The sequence below is a fragment of the Tamandua tetradactyla genome, chromosome 16, assembly GCF_023851605.1.
Source record: "Tamandua tetradactyla isolate mTamTet1 chromosome 16, mTamTet1.pri, whole genome shotgun sequence".
NCBI lineage: Eukaryota > Metazoa > Chordata > Mammalia > Pilosa > Myrmecophagidae > Tamandua > Tamandua tetradactyla.
The window spans coordinates 70,963,182-70,982,994 of record NC_135342.1 but is presented as its reverse complement, the minus strand read 5'-3'; the positions used below and the strand labels follow the sequence as shown (position 1 = coordinate 70,982,994).

Genomic DNA, 19,813 nt, shown 5'->3' with positions numbered 1-19,813 from the left:
AAAACGTGTGTGCAATTAAGCAAGGAAAGTCAAAGTTTAGGACCAATCAATGTCTGTAAAAATCACTAAAGGCAATGAAAAGAAACGTTTGTCTACTTCTGTAGGCAAAAAAAAAAAAGAACAAGGAAGCTGCAGGTTTACTCTTTGATGAAATTAATAATGAAAAGAAAAATAGAACGCTGTAATTTTATTTTGCTTCTACTATCTGTAAAGGAGAAAGGCCTGTAGATGGGAAAATGTAAAGTAAACGTCAACACAAATGAACTGAAAACTGAAATGGTTGGAGTGGAAAATTTTTTTCTGAGAATATGGAGGTAATTTGGATGGTGCCATGGAGATGCAGACACAAGGATGGCCTAGAAAGGGGCAGAAGCTTTTCCAACTTTCCATTTCACTCATGACGCATTTTTTATGTGCCTGTCTATTTAAAGATCTCATTCCAAAAATTATTTGATGTAGCTGGTTATTACAGTCATTGTAAATAAAAAAGGTGAGGGGAGGAAGAGAAGAACAAGACAGAGAGATAATAATTGTCTGATATAATCAAAATAAGTCAAATCAAGTTTGAAAAAAAAAGATAGCAAAAATGATGGTCTCCAAAATGAAAGACTTTTTTTAATCATTAAAATAATAAATGATACTGCAACTTATCTAAACTGATTCTATTCATCTCCTCTTTCTTGGTGTTTAAATGGAAAAAATGTACAATACAAGCTATCAGTGTAGGTTTTGGAAAATCTTCTATCTACTCTCAATAACCTTTGGCACCAATTGCAAATATTGAAATAACTCAGTCCTGACTCTACTTACCAGGAGTCAGGTAAGTAAATTGCCCACAATTTAAGGGCAATCCTCTAAGAGCTCGCCTTTCAGTTACCCATTGCAAGTTCGGAAACCCAGGTCACCTGCACTTCTGACCAACTGGCTACAAATTTGGGGGTTCCTACCCCCTGGGGTTCAATAATTTGCTAGAACAACTCACAGAACTGACTACGTGTGCTATGCATACAATCAGTACCTTAATTATAGTAAAAACACACAAATAAGAAGAAGCCAAAAGAAGAGGCACTTAGGGCAAGTTCTGGGAGGATCTCAATCAGCTTGGGGGGCTTAGCCATGTGCAGTCAGAACACGTTACCCTCCTGGCACAGAGATGCACCTTCTAATTGTGGAGGTTCACAGGACCTTTGAGCGTCCCAAGTTTATGTGCGGTCTCATTATGTAAGCATGATTGATAGAATCAGTGTCCCTGTGGTCGAATTTAATCTACAGTCCTTCCCCTCCCAGAGTTTCAGGGAGTTGGGCTGGTACGACCTGGCTCACATCCCCAGCTCACCTAATCATCTGGCTGGAACTGGAGACAAAAACCAGACAAGTTTTCATTATACTACACCATCCTTCAAGGTTTCCTTTCCACACTTATTGATCATCCTTGCACTGTGCGAGGTATTACAGATAGAGAAATGAAATGGAAATGATCCCTCTGCCTTCCAAAGATTTCACAGTCCTGTAAAGGAGTACCCCCTGCCCCCACCTTTTTTTTTCTTAACTCAGTTATTATACTTCATGATCAGGGCAGGACTAGGTGAACTCAAGGGCCTATGGAAAGTCTATTAAGAGAATGATGGAAATGGAGGTGGTGTGGTCAAGAGAGACTTCATAGAAGAAGAAGGTGGCTTCCATTGGTACAAGGTTTCCAGGAGGCATTAGGGAGAAGCGATTGAGGGCAGTACAAGCAAAGGGAACAGCAGATGCAGAGCCCAGGTAATAGGGGCTAGGGAAATCCAGAGTGGGGATGGGGGGAGCAGGACTGTGAGGGAGGGAAAATATTAAAGGTGGACCCAGGTAATGGGGGCTAGGGAAATCCAGAGTGGGGATGGGGGGAGCAGGACTGTGAGGGAGGGAAAATATTAAAGGTGGACAAAGTAGAAAAATCAGCAAATATAGAATATGAAGATACTAGTTTGGTATGTCAATAAGTGTGAACTTATTGCTAAAACATCTAACAATGAAATACAGCTGAAAGGCAAAATTTGCTTTTTTAAAAAAAATAAACACCTTAAAATTAAATATGCAGTGCATATAGCAAGCGTATCTAAAACTGCATTAATATTTTAAAATATTCTTTGTTATGGTATGGAGGGGCTGGGAGTCATGGGAAGGAGTGAGAGAGGAAGGAGACAGCTGCTTCACCAGCCTTATCAGCCAAATGAACCCTGGCAATCTCTAGGGTGGCAGATGTCACAGCCAGATCATCCTCACATCCAGGAAAACGAAAGAGGAAAATGATCACAGGAGGCTCAATTTTGCTAACTCAGAAGAAAAGAGAATTTCTTGGCATCTTCTCTAGAGAATGTTCCAGTGATTAATGATACAGCGTGCATTCTTTTTATGCTAATCTATTTCATGTTGTGATTATATATATATATATATATATATATATATATATATATATATATATATATGGAGAAAGAGAGAGAGAGAGAGAGAAACCATTCCACAGGCAAGCACACAGGGAGATTTCCAGCAAATGAATGAGGTCATTTACAAAGAGAACCAGGAAAAAATGAAGTTGGCTCATTTTTACATGTTAAGCACAGCAAATCATTGTCACCATAATTTTATTCTTCGTACTTAAAAATCTTTATCATATTTTTATTAGCCTATTTTTTAATTCCCTTAGGAGAGATTTGACTATGAAAAGTCTTGCTTTATTGTGTTCTGTTTTGTGATAAGTTCCTACAGGTTGCCATGGGTTTAAGAAACCAAATGTTATTTTCGATGTTTGTTCTTTGTTTTCTTAAATGCATCCTAGTTCTTTTCCCAGATTATTAATCTTGTGGGTTTTTTTTTTTTTTAGTTTTCACAAAGATAACATGAAAGGTTACAGTTCTTTTCCCAGATTATTAATCTTGTGGGTTTTTTTTTTTTAGTTTTCACAAAGATAACATGAAAGGTTACACTATAGTGTCTAATGAGATCTAAGTGGTTGTGTTTTTGACATTTTAAAGGCGCATGAAGTTTTCTTAACAGGAAAGCAATGCATTTCCATGTTAAAGTACAACAGTTCAAATAAGTACAAAAATCATATACACAGTGGAACAAAAGAACCTAATTGTGCAGCTTTACAACCTTGAACAGAATTCCCTCACCACCACTTTAGACAGGATTGTTTTCACACTAGCAATGTTCTTTTAATTAAGTCCTAAACATCTAAAACATGGCAAATGTAAATATGTATTGTAACTCTTAATTATGAGAGTCACTAACAGTCATGCAACTTTCTGTCCGAAGATAGATTCTCTTTGTTTAAAATCAGCCAAATTTGAGAGATAAAAGTAAATGGTACGGAAAATGTTAAACTTCATTTATAATACCTATCTCTTAGTAACAGTGTCACTTTGCTAAATTGTCTTCTAAAGTTAAATTATACTTCAATTCATCTGGTGGCTTTGAAGCCAACCATTTTCTGCCTTAACTGTCATGGTCAGAAAGGACTAATACCCACAGACTGAAAGAGGTTGAGCTAAATTGTTGGGCACTCCGAAGTCATCATGCCATATCCCAGAAAATAAAGCATTTGGAGATCACAAAAAGACAATACTGTCCCACTGTTTGGGATGAGTTTAAGCTGGATCCAGTGAGACCTCATGCTACATTTTAATGCCACATACTGTTATAAAATGACACTGGAGATTATTCTGCCATGGGTAGCAAATAAGAAACAACCTTATTCTATACCCTATCACTACTGAATTCAGAAGGTCTCACCTAGGGCAATGTTCTCCTAGTTTCCCTACCAAGATGGTCTACAATCTCTACCAATAACCTCTAACATGCATGGGTGTGTGCTCACACACGTGCACACACACACACATGCACACACACACATGCACACACAAAGGCAGTTTTTCTGCTTATCTTATCAACTCATTTCCTGCAAAGATCATTTTAAATTTATTTCCTTCCTTCTACTTGGTTGTCTGCTGATCAACAGATTTTAAAAAACAAACACACATGACAATTTTTGACAACTGAAGGTGAGACTTGAAGATGTGAGTATATTTGTATTCATTTCCACCAAAGCTATTAACCCAGAAAGAAATTTGTCTTGCTCAAATTTTCTAAGAAATCCCTCTATTGGGCAGGAAACAGTGGCTCAGTGGCGGAATTCTCACCAGCCATGCCAGAGACCTGGGTTTAAATCCTGGTGCCTGCCCATGCGAAAAAAAAAAAGGAAGGAAAGAAAGAAAAGAAATCCCTCTTTTGAGTCTGGAAGAGCAAACAATTGGTTTATATTAATGGGAAAATGGGGGAGAGGGATCAGATCTCAGCTGGGGCTCAAATATCAGTTCAAGGTCATCTAGGGACCCACCAATTCCAAGACTTGGGACTGATTTCCAGGAGAGTTTTAAGTGCCCTTATTCAAAGAACATTTTAAAGAAAGTCTCTGTGGGTTATAACCGCAAAGTAAGTTAAATAATGGAATTACAGGTTATGATCTGTCAAAAAAACTATAGAATAAGTGTAATTTAGGAAGTCATGTGAATTTATGTATTTGCATGCTGTTTCTAAACTAATATCAACTTACAACCCCATTTGTATGTTCCATAATTGTCAGTGGAAAAAAATAGTTACAGAAGCAAATATGTTCTTTATGACTTAGCGGCAAGTAAAATCTTATTCTAGAACACTGCCAAGTAATGAGAGGTACTTAATAAAAAAAAGTAATTAGAGGTATAGGCCAACTGATATATATCATATCATTTTTTTCCTTCTTCCTTTGTGATTTAAAAACCATAAAGGTAGATTTCATCATGGCTCTATTAAATACTTATGACATTAAAAAATTTTATAGTTACTAATTTTAAACTACTTAAAATGTCAAATGTTTTCAGGCTTCACTCACTTTTCCAATTATTACACTGAAATGACTCATTAAATGTAACATAAACAGGCTCATTTTTACCTCCTGTTATGCTACTTCCCCGGTTTTATTACCAGACTACTACCTTTCCATGAACCATGACGAAAACTCATTGGGAGAAAAAAGAAAAACATTACCAAAACAAGCACATACTCGTCCTCTACAGAATACCAATTTTCCACAGGCACACTGAAGCAATATCAATAGTTGTCAATGGATGTTGCTTTTATAGTTTTTACTATTACATGATACTGTAGTTTCAAGCACCACGTATGTGAATATATTGGGAAGAGATATTCTGGCAGAAACCTCATTCTCCAAGAATTACCTGGAAAACAAAAACATCTTCACTCACACAATAGCATATCAACTTTTCTCTATCAACACAGAACAACTAAACCCCAGGAGCAGTCAGCATTTTGGAAGGTCTAAAATCATAAATAAAAGCAAGGAAAGCCAGTTTCAGAAGTCAAATAAATACTATATACCTACATACATTCATACATACACACCTAATTAAGCTCACTTTCAGATGACTACAGCTTTAGAATTCATAGAAGAAATTGGAATACTGAAGTTCAAGATGTCAAAGTTTTTCCCCCAAAATAATTAAGAAAAAAATCCAGTGATCAATGACATCTTTGTTACTTAGAAAAACAAATGACTTTAACTTACAGTTATAGGGAAACTCCTTACCTGTATTTCTCAATGAGTTTTAAACTTCAAAGTCTTCAACTTACAATGTCGATCTTTTTTTATATAACTGCTAATCTAATTCTGTCTCTATAGATTTACGTGTATTTGCATTTTATAGAAATGAATCGTACAATGTAGTACTTTGTGTCTAGTTTCTTTCACTTAGCATTTTTTTAATTATTGTATCTTTTTTTAAATAAGAGCAGTTGTAGGTTTACATAAGAGTTATATAAAAAATACAAGGTTCCATTATACACCCTATTGTTGATAGTTTGCATTGGTGTGGTACTTTTGTTACAATTGATGAAAGAATATTAAAATATTACTGCTAACTATAATCCATAGTTTGCATTAGGTGTGTTTTTCTCATATACCACCACATTTCAATACTTTGTAATTATGATGAACATTAGTTATAGTTCATGAAATAGCATACACACACTTGCAGTAATAACTGCAGGCATCATTCACAAAGTCCTATGTTTTATCCTCTAACTTTCCTTCTAGTAGCATACATGACCCCAAACTTCTTCTTTTCAACCGCATGCGCACACATAATGCAGTTGCATTAATTATATCATCACTATTCATTTCCAAACATTTATAATCAAGCTAATTAGAAATTCTGTACAAATTAAGCATTAGCGCCCTATTCTCTACCTCCATTCTATCTCCTGGTAATCTGTATTCTATCTCCTGGTAATCACTAACTCTGCAAGATTGCTTATTATAATTAGTTCATATCAGTGAGATCAGGTAATATTTGCCCTTTTGTATCTAGCTTATTTCACTCAGCATAAGGTCTACAAGGTTCACCCATGTTGTCACATGCATCAGGACTTCATTCCTTCTTACAGCTGAATATGCTATTGAATGCATATACCACATTTGCTCATTCATTCATCGGCTGATGGACATTTGGGATGCTTCTATCATTTGGCAATTGTGAATAATGCAGGTATGAACATCAGTGTACAAATACCTGTTCATACCCCTGCTCTTAGTTGCCAGATAATATGGCAATTCTATACTTAGTTTCCTGAAAAATTCTATACTTAGTTTCCACAGTGGCTGCACAATTTTACATTCCCTCAGCAGTGAACGAGTATTCCTATTTCTCCACATCCTTTCCAACTCTTGTAGTTTTCAGCTTTTTAAAAAAATAATGGCCATTCTCGTAGGTTATGGAATGATATCTCATTTTGTTTTGATTTGCATTTCCCTAATGGCTAGTGATATCAAGCATTTTTCATGTGCTTTTTTAGCAGTTTGTATTTCCTCTTTGAAGAAGTGTCTATTCGAGTCTTTTGCCCATTTTAAAATTGTGTTCTTTGTCTTTTAACTGCTGAGTTGTTGGATTTCTTTATATATTCTGGACAGTAAACCCTTACTGGATATGTGGATTCCAAACATTTTCTCCCATTGAGTAGGCTGCCTTTTCAACTTCTAGACAAAGACCTTTGAAGCACAAAAGTTTTTAATTTTGAGTAGGTCCCATTTATCTGTTTTTTTCCCTCATTGCTTGTGCTTTAGATGTAAAGTCTAAGAAACCATTGATTTCCACAAGATCTTTAATATGCTCCCCCATATTATCTTCTGAGAGTTTTATGGTCTTGGTTCTTATATTTAGGTCTTTGATCCATTTTTAATTCATTTTCATATAACATTTGCCATAAGGTTCCTCTTTGATTCCCTTGCATATGGACATCCATTTCTCTAAGCACTATATAATGAAGAGATTGTTCTGTCCGAGTTGAGTGGAATTGGCAGCCTTGTCAAATATCAATTGGCTGTAGAAGTGAAGGTCTATTTCTGAACTCACAATTCAATTTCATTGGTCAATATACCTATCTTTATGCCAGGACTATGCTGCTTTGATCACTTTACATTTTTAATATGCTTTAAAGTCAGGAATTGTGAGTCCTCCAACTTCATTCTTCTTTTTCATGATATTTTTGGCCATTTGGGGCCCTTTACTCCTTCATATACATTTGTTAACTGGCTTTGCCATTTCTACAAATTTAAGTTGGTGGAATTTTTATTGTGATTGTGTTGAATCTGGAAATCAACGTGGGAAGAAATGACATCTTAACGATATGTAGTCTTCCAATCCATAAACACAGAACGTCCTTCCATTTATTGAGATCTTCTTTGATATCTTTTAGCAGTGTTTTTTGGTTTTCTAGTTATAAGTCCTACACATCTTTGTTTAGATTTATTCCTACATATTTGATTCTTTTATTTGCTAATGTAAATGGCATTTTTTTCTTGTTTTCCTCATCAGATTGATCATTACTAGGGCACAGAAACTACTAATTTTTGAGTGTTGATCATTCTGTTCTACATATATAATCAGTAATTCATACCATCACATAGTTGCATATTCATCATCATGATCACTTCTTAGAATATTTGCATCAGTTCAGCAAAAGAAATAAAAAGTCAACAGAAAAAAATTCATTCATACCATAACCCTTACCTCCCCTTTCATTGATCACTAGCATTTCAATTTATTCCCCTATTATTCCCCTACAATCATCTTCAAGAAATATGGCTACTGAAACACAGCTCTACATTTTAGGCAGTTCCCTCCAACCTCTCCATTACATCTTTGACTAACAAGGTGATATCTATTTAATGTATAAGAATAACCTCCAGGATAACCTCTCAACTCTGTTTGGAATCTCTCAGCCATTGACACTTTATTTTGTCTCATTTCACTCTTCCCCCTTTTGGTCGAGAAGGTTTTCTCAATCCCTTGATGCTGAGTCCCAGCTCATTCTAGGATTCTGTCCCACGTTGCCAGGAAGGTCCACACCCCTGGGAGTCATGTCCCACATAGCCAGGGGGAAGGTGGTGAGTTTGCTTGTTGTGTTGGCTGGAGAGAGAGGCCACATCTGAACAACAAAAGAGGTTCTCTTGGGGGTGACTCTTAGGTCTAATTTAAGTAGGCTTGACCTATCCATTGTGGGGTTAAGTTTCATATGAACAAACCCCAAGTTGGTTTCAATATTTGTAGGTATTTTGTTGAGGATTTTTGCATCTGAATTCATTAGAGAAATTGGTTTGTAATTTCTTGTCTTATAGTACTTCTGTCTGACTTTGGTATTAGGGCAATGTTGGCTTCATAGAATAAACTACATGGTGTTCCCTCCTCTTCAATTTTTTAGAAGAGTGTGAGTAGGATTGCTATTAATTCTTAGAATGCTTTGTAGAATTTCTTTGTGAAGCCATCGGGTCCTGGGCTTGACGTCATTGGAAGGTTTTTGATGACTAAGGTCTCCTGTTTCTTCTCAAGTCAGTGTAGTTTGTTGACCCATTTCTAGGAAGTTGTCCATTTCATCTAAGTTGTCTAATTTGTTGGCATACAGTTGTTCATAGTAGCCTCTTATGAACCTTTTTACTCCTGTGGGATCATTAGTAATGCCACCTTTCTTCATTTCTGATTTTATTTATCTGCAGCTTCTCTCTTTTTGTCTTTGTCCGTCTAACTAAGAGTTTGTCAATTCTATTGATACTCTCAATGAACCAACTTTTACTTCAGTTGATTCTATTTTTTATTCTCAATTTTCATTTATTTCTGCTCTCATCTTTCTTATTTCATTCTTTCTACTTGCTTTGGGAGTAGTTTCTGGCTCTTTTTCTAGTTCCTCCAGGTGGGCAGTTAAGTCTTTGATTTTAGCTCTTTATTCTCTCTTTTTTTTTTTTTGCATGGGTAGACACCAGGAACTAAACCCCGGGTCTCTGGCATGGCAGGCAAGAACTCTGCCTGCTGAGCCACTATGGCCCTTTATTCTTTTTTAATGTAGACATTAGGGCTATAAATTCTTCTCTCAGCACTGCTTTCACAGCATCCCATTAGTTTTGATATGTTGTATTCTCATTTTCATTCATCTCAAGATACTTACTGATTTCCCTTGTACCTTCTTCTTTGACCCAGTGATTTTTAAGAGTGTATTGTTCAACCTTCATATATTTGTGAATTTCTAGTTCTCCACCTGTTACTGATTTTCAGCTTTGTTCCACTGTGGTCAGAGAAAGTTGTATAATTTCAGTCTTCTAAAATTTAGTGAGACTTGTTTTATGACCCAACATGTGGTATATCCTGGAAAACGATCCATGGGCATTTGAGAAGAACATACATCCTGCTGTTTTGGGGTACAATGTTCTATATAAGTCTGATAGGTCTAGTTAATTTATCAGATTGTTCAAGTGCTCTGTTTCCTTATCAATCCTTGTCTAGTTATTCTATCTATTGATGACAGCTATTGCTGTAGAGACATCTATCCCTCCCTTCAATTTTGTCGATGTTTGCCTCGTGTTTTGGGGCACCTTGGTTAAATGCATATATATTCATGATTGTTATTTCTTCTTTCTGGATTGCTCCTTTTATGAATATATGGAATCCTTCTTTGTCTTTTATAAAAGTTTTGCATTTAAAGTCTTTTTTTCCTGATATTTGTATAGCTACCTCAGCTCTTTTTTGGTTTCTATTTCCATATAATTTCTCTCTCCAGATTTTCCCTTTCAACCTATATGTGCTCTGTGTCTCAGGTGAGTTTCTTGTAGACATCATGTATATGGATCATACTTTTAGTCCATTTTGCCAATCTGTATCTCTTGATTGGGAAGTTTAATTCAATGTTATTGAATAAAGGCAGCACTTACTTCAACCATTTTTGTCCTTTGGATTTTATATATCACATCTTATTTTTTCTCTCTTTTCACCCTTTAGTTACCCTTACTGATAATCTTCATTCCTACACTATCCTCCAAACCTCGCTCTCTGTCTTTTTCCTTTCAGCCTGCAGAACTATCTTAAGTATTTCTTGTAAGGAAGGTTTCTTGTTGATCAACTCTCCGTTTCTGTTTATCTGTGGATATTTTAAACTCTCTCTCATTTTTGAAGGACAGTTTTGCCAGATAACGAATTCTTGGTTGGCAGTTTTTCCCTTTCAGTACCTTGAATATGTCATACCATTGCCTTCTCACCTCAATGGTTTCTGATGAGAAACTGACACTAATCTTATTACAGTTCCCTTGTAAGAAATAAATCCCTTTCCTCTTTCTGCTTTCAGGATTCTCTCTTTATCTTTGGCATTTGACATTCTGTTTAGTATATGCCTTGGAGTAGGTCTGTTAGGATTTATTATTTGGAGTACATTGCACTTCCAGGGCAAGCACATAAGTCGTTCAGAAGAGTTGAGAAATATTCAGCCATTATCTGCTCAACTATTCTTTCCCTGTTTCCTTCTGGGATACCCATGGCTCATATGTTTGTGTGCTTCGAACTGTCATTCAATTCTCTGAGACTCTGCTTAATTTTTTCCATTTTTCTTCAATCTATTCTTCTGTCTGGCATTTCTATTGTTCTATCTTCTAATTCACTGATCCTTTCTTCTGCTTGTTAAAATCTGCTATTGTATGATTCTAGTGAATTTTTAATCTCTTCTATTGTGCCTTTCATTCCCATAAGTACTATTACATTTTTTTCATACTTTCAAATTCTTCTTTAGGCTCACCCAGTGTCTTCTTAATATGCTTTATCTCTTTAGTTATATTTTACTTCATTTCCTATAATTGAATTAGGAGAGTTATTTGAACAACTTTGATTAGTTATCCAAATTCTGTGTCTCCTCTGAATTTTAATTGTTTCTTTGGCTCAGCCATATCTTCCTGGGTTTTAGTACAGCTTCTAATTTTTTCTTGATGTCTAGGCATTTGATTGTCTTTATGAGTTTTCCCTGGAGGTCAGTTTCTCTCTCTTGCCTAGGGTTTTGCTGTTGATTGGCTTTGTGTTAAGGTTCTTCTTTGACACAAGTTTCAACTTCCTCTATACCTTTAGAATTGCTTGTGGATGATCAGATTTTTTCAGCACTTTTGTCATCTAATTCTTGCCTTGGGTATGTGGTGTAATTTTTAAGACTGCATTATTTGTGCATTGTTTCACCCCAAGAGAAAGTTTCCTTTCCAATGTTCCTTCTCCAGAAATCATGATTTGTACTCTTGGTCGTTGTTTTGCCTCTAATATTTCATTTACTCTCCTTTCCTTGCCTCTAGCTGCTTTTGCCTAGAAGGCAAATTCTGGAATGAGGGTCATCCTGGAGAGGACTTTTCCAAGTCAGTATTTTCCAGCCAACACACAACCAGGTACCCAAGAAAGGGGCAGGGACCAGCTCCAAAGAGCCCTAGGGAGAGTGTCAGGAAACACACCAAAAAGCCTTTTTACAGCTCCCCAATATTGCATCTTCCTGGCCTGCCTAGTAGATAGTGCTCTTAGGCAAACTTTTCTTTGCAGCCCTAGCCAGGTCCTGTATCTTTAAACCCACACCACCATTGCCCCTGTCAGAAAAAGGGTTGAAATAATAGCCTTTGTGGTCCCTGTTTGGGGCAGACTAAAATAGTGGTTCAGAGTCAGTACTTAACCATCTAAATTCATAGATCAAAAGCTGTGATCAGTACTTGGCCATGCCCCACCCTATTCTTGGGAGGTGAGGCTTCCATATCACTCTCCATCTACAGCAGACAGCCAGAGACTGACCTGAGGTGGCTCACCTTGTGAGTGAGCATGGCACCCACGAAGCCATGGAGGCAGTTACTCACAGTTCCTTACTGCTGTTTCTCAGCCTTTCTCCTGCTGTTCCCTGGATGCTGTACAGTGCTCCCTTGGCTTCCAGCACCCCGGAACAGTTGAGTCAGACAGTTTCTGCCTCTTTACTAGCTGTTTTTTATAGGAGGAATGAGGCTTGTAGCTCTCTACTCACACATCTTCCCCAGAAGTTACAGAGATCTTAATGGCAAAGTATTCTATTTAAGTTGATTTAGTTACTTGAAGCTTTTTGATTAATTTATTCTTCCTTTAAGAAGGACTTTCAATGATAACCACCAGATCTACTAATTCTCCATAATTTCTATCTGCATTTGGCTTGAGGAATTTATTTCTCTTTCCGATATTTTTCTTTTTAAAGTGGCCAAAATCAAAGCAACCTTAGCATTTGATGCTCCACTAAGGACCCATTTTTGAAGCTCTGTTGTTAAAGAGTACTTCTAAGAGTTTCAAACTAAAATACCTATCAAAATAATCAGCCATATATTCTATGAGAATTATGACCCCCACCCCACCCTCACCACCTCATGCCACAGCTCATTCCACTGCATGAATGTGATTTATTTATGAAACATATTCTAGTTAAGCAAATACTCATTGGGAAATAGCTATGGTTCTAACCAAATACTAAACAAGTTACTGAGGCCAACAATTCCAAATCAGTAAAAAAAGGAGCAAAATCTACTTAAAGCTAAGCAATAATTTAAACACTAGGCCATTGAAAAATCAGATCAAAGCCTGCATTATTTAATATTTCATCAGAAATATTCACCTATGAATCTTAAAATGCATAACTGGAGATTTGTGTAACAATGTTGGATGATTTTTTTTGTTGTTCTTCCTACTGTTTCTAGAGACTGGCCCATTCTATAAACTTTCAGTCATGAAAGAGGAAAGGAAAAGATTTATAAGAGGATAGCGAAGGAATTCTTAGAGAAATTATCATTAATTGGCAATCTAAAAGGTCATACAATTCAGTTGTTGATGATATTATGGCCCTGATCTGATTGAGGTAAAAGAGATTCAAATCCCAAATGCAGTATGGAATTCAGAAAATCGTATTTGTGAAACAAAACTTAGATTCACTGTAGAAAAGTTTCAAAACCAATGTCACTATCCCTAATCAGATACTCATGGTGGCTGGTCATTAACCTGTCACAGTTCTTGTTCAAACACCCAGAGAAAGTACCATTTCAGTAAGCACCAAGAGACTATGCTAGGTTGTCTTTGATTTGGAAATTAGTCTTTTGATAAGACTTTGAAATACTCATTAGAACTAAATAGAGTATTATAAAAAAGAAATTATTTTAACATATGGCCATTTATTCTGAAAAAGTTGTTATTATGGACTATTAATGAAAATAACATTTTTAAATATTATGCCCTATCACATATTTAACTTAAATTTAAAAATAAATTGTAGTAAGCATCATAATGTAGATAGGAATATTAATTCTTAGAAATTAGAAGTGAATATAATTTCAAATGGATAAGAGTTTTACATAAAAATTAATTGTCCTGACATGAGTATGTGAAATGCACTTGCCTAATTATTAATTCTCAGTGGGTTCTGCTTAATGAAAATCTACTTTTCAACTCATTTTAGAAAGTTTGCTGTTTTCAGAATTTTGGGGAAACTGCTGCTTTCAAAATCACTGGGTCAAGAACACTTTTCTAGTAAGATCATTTTCCCAACACAATCACCAATTCAAATGCAAGTTTCTGACCGGGATGGAGTGGGATACTTTACATTCATGCAAGTATGAAACAGAAGCAGAATTTTCATTTAAAATATCTAAGGTACAATTAGTTACGTACTTGATTTAACTTCATATCCTGATAGGGCTACTTGGGAATGAACATGCTCCTTTAGCAAACAAAATTGCTGAAACTTTACAAAGAATTACAAATAATCCATGCCCACTGAAACAAGATTTCTGAACAATAAAATCTTTAAGAAGAAACATATGACAAAGATACTAACTTGGAGGTTTCTTCTGTATGGTTCTTGGTATTAGATTACCTTCAGTACCCAACTCTCCAAGCACATGTTTATGTGCAAAAACACTAACTATATTTTATCATAGCTGTAAAATTATGTACCATCAGTATCTTCCCATTACCTTACATTGTATATGATTTAAATTGGTGTTCAAAAATGTTCTCTCTAAAGGGCAAGATAGTAAATATTCAGTCATTAGCAAGAATGTTATGTAGTTAATTATTTAACAAGAGAAAAGTAATTTCCACAACAATTTTATTAATGAAATTGAAAATATAATAATAATAGAGTAAAAATTTTGTCATATAGGTCTACTAATGAGAAGAATAGATGACATCAAAATTTTAATTTCATATAACTCTCATCTCATGAAATACTATTTTGATTTTGATTTCTCAAAAACATAAAAATGTAAAAAACATTCTTAACCATAGGCCATACAAAAGCAGTGGGTGGGCTGGATTTGGCCCAGGGGCCGTAGTCTGCTAACCCCTGAGCTAAATATTATATTATATTATAATTTATATTATACAGTTCCATAACTCTGTTATCATCAAAGAGGTAAAACAATGTAATCTTGGTATACAGATTGGCCCCAATGAAAGAAGAGTTTACAGATTCAAAAATTAACTTTAGAAGATACTAATAATGTTTATTACTTAGGGCAAGCTAAGCGATACTAGGATTCATGTGAAGCTCTTGAGTTTGATCCCTCTGATGGCCCATGAGTTTCAATATCCTCAGAGCCAGAGGCTACCCTTCCTAGATATGATTGGAGATGCAATAGGGAGTGGGGAGAATGCACCAAATGGGTACAAACACATCAGCACCACTATTCAAAAAGTGAATCAAATTGCATGCTCGTCTTTATATCTTTATGCCCGAAAGTCAGCCATTTATGCATTGCATCACATGGTTATACTTTATCAGTACCTTATTGTTGGAGTTCAGTTAATTTTTGCTATGGAAAGGAAATTTAGGGGGAAAGGGATAAGGGGAAGCTTCTAGAAAATATTAAAAGACTGGCAATTTGGACGGGCCATGGTGACTCAGCAGCCAGAGTGCTCGCCTGCCATGCCAGAGACCTGGGTTCAATTCTGGACGCCTGCCTATGCAAAAAAAGAGAAAAAAATGGACTGACAATTTGAGAATCAGTCAGGTTGTATTCATGTTTAATCCAAGAGCCTGCGAGTGTAGTCATCTACATTAAGTAATCAACTCTCCATCTATTGTTGATTTCAACACATTCTTTAATGTTTATTTCAAGGCAGATATCAAATGCATCCTGTATTTCAATTAGAGAGAAGTGAGAGTGCAGCCAGAAGTTCTAGTTAAGACACTTATAAGCTATTTGGTGATAATTATTAGAGTAAAGTCAGTACATCTGAGGTAAGAGGGTCTCCATTGCACCTCTGCATGAGGAAACAAAATCGAAACTCTGACCTGTTAGTTCTGTTCCTTCTTCTGTAGAGCGTCAATCCCACCCCCAACCATGCCTTAATGTGCAGAAAGAAATTGTGGATTCATAAGAGTGGTTGAAAAATAAAGTAGGGAACTAGAAGACAGTTCACCAGGGATTGGGATTGGGGCGGAGAGTGGGGAGTTACTGCTTAATTGGTGCAGAGTTTCTGTTTGGGTGATGGAAAGGTTTTGGTGTTGGATGGTCATGATGGTAATACAATATTGTAACTGTAATTAATACTCCATTAATTAATATAATTAATACCTGACTTGCATATGTGAACATATTTAAAATGGGAAACTTTAGATTGTATATAAGTTACCAGGATAAGAATAAACAAACAAAAACACCATAGTACTGTACATACAATACAAAAAGAACCCTAAGGTAAACTATGGACTATAGAGCAACATAATTATAACAATACTGTTTCATTAATTGTAATAAATCATCACATGAATGCAAAGTGCTAAAAATAGGGAAAACTGTGTGAGTGAGGGTAGGGATATACGGGTACCTTAACTTCCTGCATGACTTTTCTGTACACCAACAACTGCTCTAATTACAAAGAAAGTCAAACAAATGGATAAATAAAGAGATGTCTCCTTGCTCAGTGCATGTCTCTTAGTAGCAAGTCAGGAAACCAACAACAGCCCACATGGCTGCTCAAAACGCAAACTCTTCTGTCTCTAAACTATCATCAAAGGAGTGACTCTAGATAGTAACAAATTCATCTTGACCAGAATGCAGACAAAAAAGACCTGGGTCTGATTCCCCACTTCTGAAAGGTCAGACAGGACACCTGCGCGTGAGGAATATGGTCCTTCCAATGTATTTCATCTTTAGACAGATGAGGCATGAGCAGGACCACCAAAAATGAGCAAACACATGGGTGTAGCACTTTATACATATTTATGCACACAAATACACACAGATAACACACACCCGCATACACGTGTGCATGTACATATCAGGCGTGTGTGTAAATATGTATTGACACAGAATCCTTCTAATGTAAAATTTTCTGTTGATTAATTAGCTGAACCAACATCCAAATTGAAGTACACCTAATCCCTGAGCTATTTGGGGTTTGAGAGTCCATCCCCTGAAAGCTTTTACATGGCAGCCTTGAACTCAGTAGAAGACAGATTTGCTCCTGGTGAACCAACTGTAAATAAAGGGAGAAGGTCTTTGTGTCCACCTGACAGACCTTTAATTTTTTTTTATTTATACTTAGTGCTCTCTGATTTAATATTGGTAATCCAGACTGATTCATTGTTTGTTAATACAAAAAAAACCTTGTCCAGAAGAATTACTGGGGTTATTATAACACTTTAAAATGGTTATGCTGATGGTTTCTTTTCCGTACACTCATTTGTTAGCAAACGGTCATCCACTTTTATTTATTATTGCTCTTAAAAGGATAAAACATATGATGTCCTCCCTATCACGACTTGAAATGAGACATAAAACTTGTAGAACTTGCTTCCTTCCAAAAAGAAAATACTACCCAAACATTGAGCAATAAAAATAAATTGGGAGACAAAATGTTTTCTATTATATCAACTGCTACAAATCATACTGTCAAAATGATATTAATAGGAAATTACCCAACACAACTTTAATGATAGGAGGTCCCGTAATCGCATTTTTGACACTTGATGAACAGTCAACTCCCAGCATATATGGCATGTAATATATGGTAGCCAAGAACTTCAACTTTAATATCTAAATGTTCCTAGAGATTTAAAATTGTATGGGTTCTCTAGGTTTATCAAATGTTTAGAAGGGCATTAAACTACTTCCTGAACAAACCAAGGAGACAGGAAGGATTAAAATTAAGAAGACAGGACCAGGATTGAAATTTTAATGTCAACCAGAGGCCCAGCCAGAGCCAAGCAGACATAAATAGTATACTCTCACCAGAACCTCTCAGCAGGTCACTTTCCTTTACTAAGAAGATACATTACAAAACAAAGCTATTTAATATCTTTCTGCATCTTATAACTTTTATTGGACTTTGAGAAAGCAGACAAACAAAACATAAATAACCACTAGCCCAACTAACCATAGGGATATTTTGTAAACCCAACCACAGGCAGTGTGTTGGAAAGACACAACTGCAGTCCAGGCCAGACTGAAGCTCTGCTTTTCTTAAGGGAAGGATGCTTAAGTGATGTACTTTACATTGTTAGAGTGACCTCTAGTGCCTTCCCTTTTTGTTGAACTGCAGTTGTTGGAGGATGGAATTACTTTATTACACCTTTGCTACAAAACTTACTGTATATATTGCTACTGGTGTTTGTTTGTTGCAATGTGCGTCAAATGCCATAACTACAGGATTCAAAGATTTCAACTATGTGAAAATATGTTCATTTTGTTGACTCCGGGGATTCTTATACTTCCAAATTAAAATGAGATCTGAAGTCTAATGCAGCCTCTGGAGTCAAGTTCTCTTCTTTCAGAGTCATAGATACACTGTGGCGTTACGTGAGTGAATACTGAATGGAAACAAAAAATCAGTAGACCCGCAGGTGAATGGCTGTTGTGCTCATGAAGGTAAGTTCATCTGGGATGCTCTTTCCACATCAGAGCCCATTAGCATAGTCAAGTCATGTGCTATAGCCAATGCCACAATACTGCCTGAAGTGTGTTCCTCAAATCCAAACCTGGCTGTCATACAGCAGTGACATAAACTGTGAACAGACCTGCTAATCCTTTCTTGAAAAGCAGATGAACTTTTTCTTTAAAACCCGAGAAAGAGATAAAAAGTTACATTTGCAGAACTTGGTTACCCTTCATTGAGGATGTGGAAATCCTGCTTTTTAGAAATGGTAATCCAAGTAAAACTTGTGAAACTTTTTTCTATCTCTAATAAAAGGAGGATAAAAGGAAGTTCTGTCAAATTGTTTTGGATGATACATAAGTTACAAATAAGATCTTAATAAATCTTCCCTAATCAACTAAAGTCAGAATCAGAACACTTTAATAACAAATGTGTGAAGCTAAAAATGCAACCAGTTAAGTACACTACTCTCACCTATTCACCTGAATGTTTTTCCTTAAAGCAAAATGTAGGAATCAGGCGCCTGGATAGAGAAGCGCCCGGTTTCAAGCTTTAGTAGTGACTGAACAGCTCTTAATACTGAGATTCGCCTCGACCAGTTCTGCTCCTGAATCCTGCAGCACATTTCAGTTACTAGTCTGCCGTCTAAAGATATATAGCTACTAGCCTGCCAAATCCCGAACTTCGGAAATCTAAGCTAATACAGCATAATATAAAGTCTGCCAGTTGTTTTCCTGTTAGACATAATTCCAATAAAATTCAGTCATCCTAAAAAAGGAAGAAATGAAGACATTCACAGGCTATTTCCTGGTTAATATGCTAATTTAATGTGCTAGAACTTGAGCTTTCTCAATGAATATTTAGAGACCAGAGGATAGGATTCTGCTCAGCGACAAAAAAGAGAAATGACACTGTGCATATTTTGACCATTTTGACCAAGAAGAAAGGACAAGGGTAAACCCAGTCAAATAGCCAGGATATTTAAGCAATACTTCATTTACAGCAATATGCTTTGCAGCAATTCCAGTCGCAATTACTAATTATATAAACAACAGAATCAAAGTTTTGCAGAGAGCCCCCTGCAAGTTTTAAATCATTCCCTGTATACTTACAGGAATTCCCAGCTACGACTCGGCTCCAATTTTGAGTAGCTAACAGAAGTAGTATCTTGAGGACAGCTGCGGCGGGAGACCCCATGTCAACATTCACTGGGACACCCCCCACCCCCCCAAATCCTGAGTTTCTCTCTGCGCTTTGGTCCTGTTCTCAGTTCCTCTCCCAGCTCGGTCTGGGTCTTCAACACCTCTCTCTCTCTTTCCGTGTGCAGAGCCCAGTCTCCTTCAGTGAAAAGCACCCAGCATCTTTTCTAAGGAGCAGCCACACCGCCGAGGCCACGCCCACCCCTCGGAGCAGCGCCCCCCTCCCTGCCCCCTCCCTATTGCACAGCCCAGCTCAGCGATGCTGCTGTGGGCCATCTCGGGGCTCCCTCCCCTCTCCTATTCTCCAGTAATCCTTAACCCTTTTCTCCCCACTGGAGGTGCTGGAAGGGGGAG

General features: G+C 36.6%; 1 protein-coding gene across 2 annotated transcripts in view; it reads right to left on the bottom strand.

Moving 5' to 3' along the window:
* CNTNAP4 (contactin associated protein family member 4) overlaps positions 1–19,586 on the bottom strand; it is a 270,914-nt gene extending 251,328 nt beyond the window's left edge. For both annotated transcript variants that reach the window (XM_077133653.1, XM_077133652.1), the window contains exon 1: positions 19,373–19,586. In XM_077133653.1, the coding sequence (XP_076989768.1) occupies positions 19,373–19,457 (85 nt within the window). In that variant the 5' untranslated portion in view covers positions 19,458–19,586. The remainder of the gene's footprint in view (positions 1–19,372) is intronic.
* Positions 19,587–19,813: the final 227 nt, after the last annotated feature.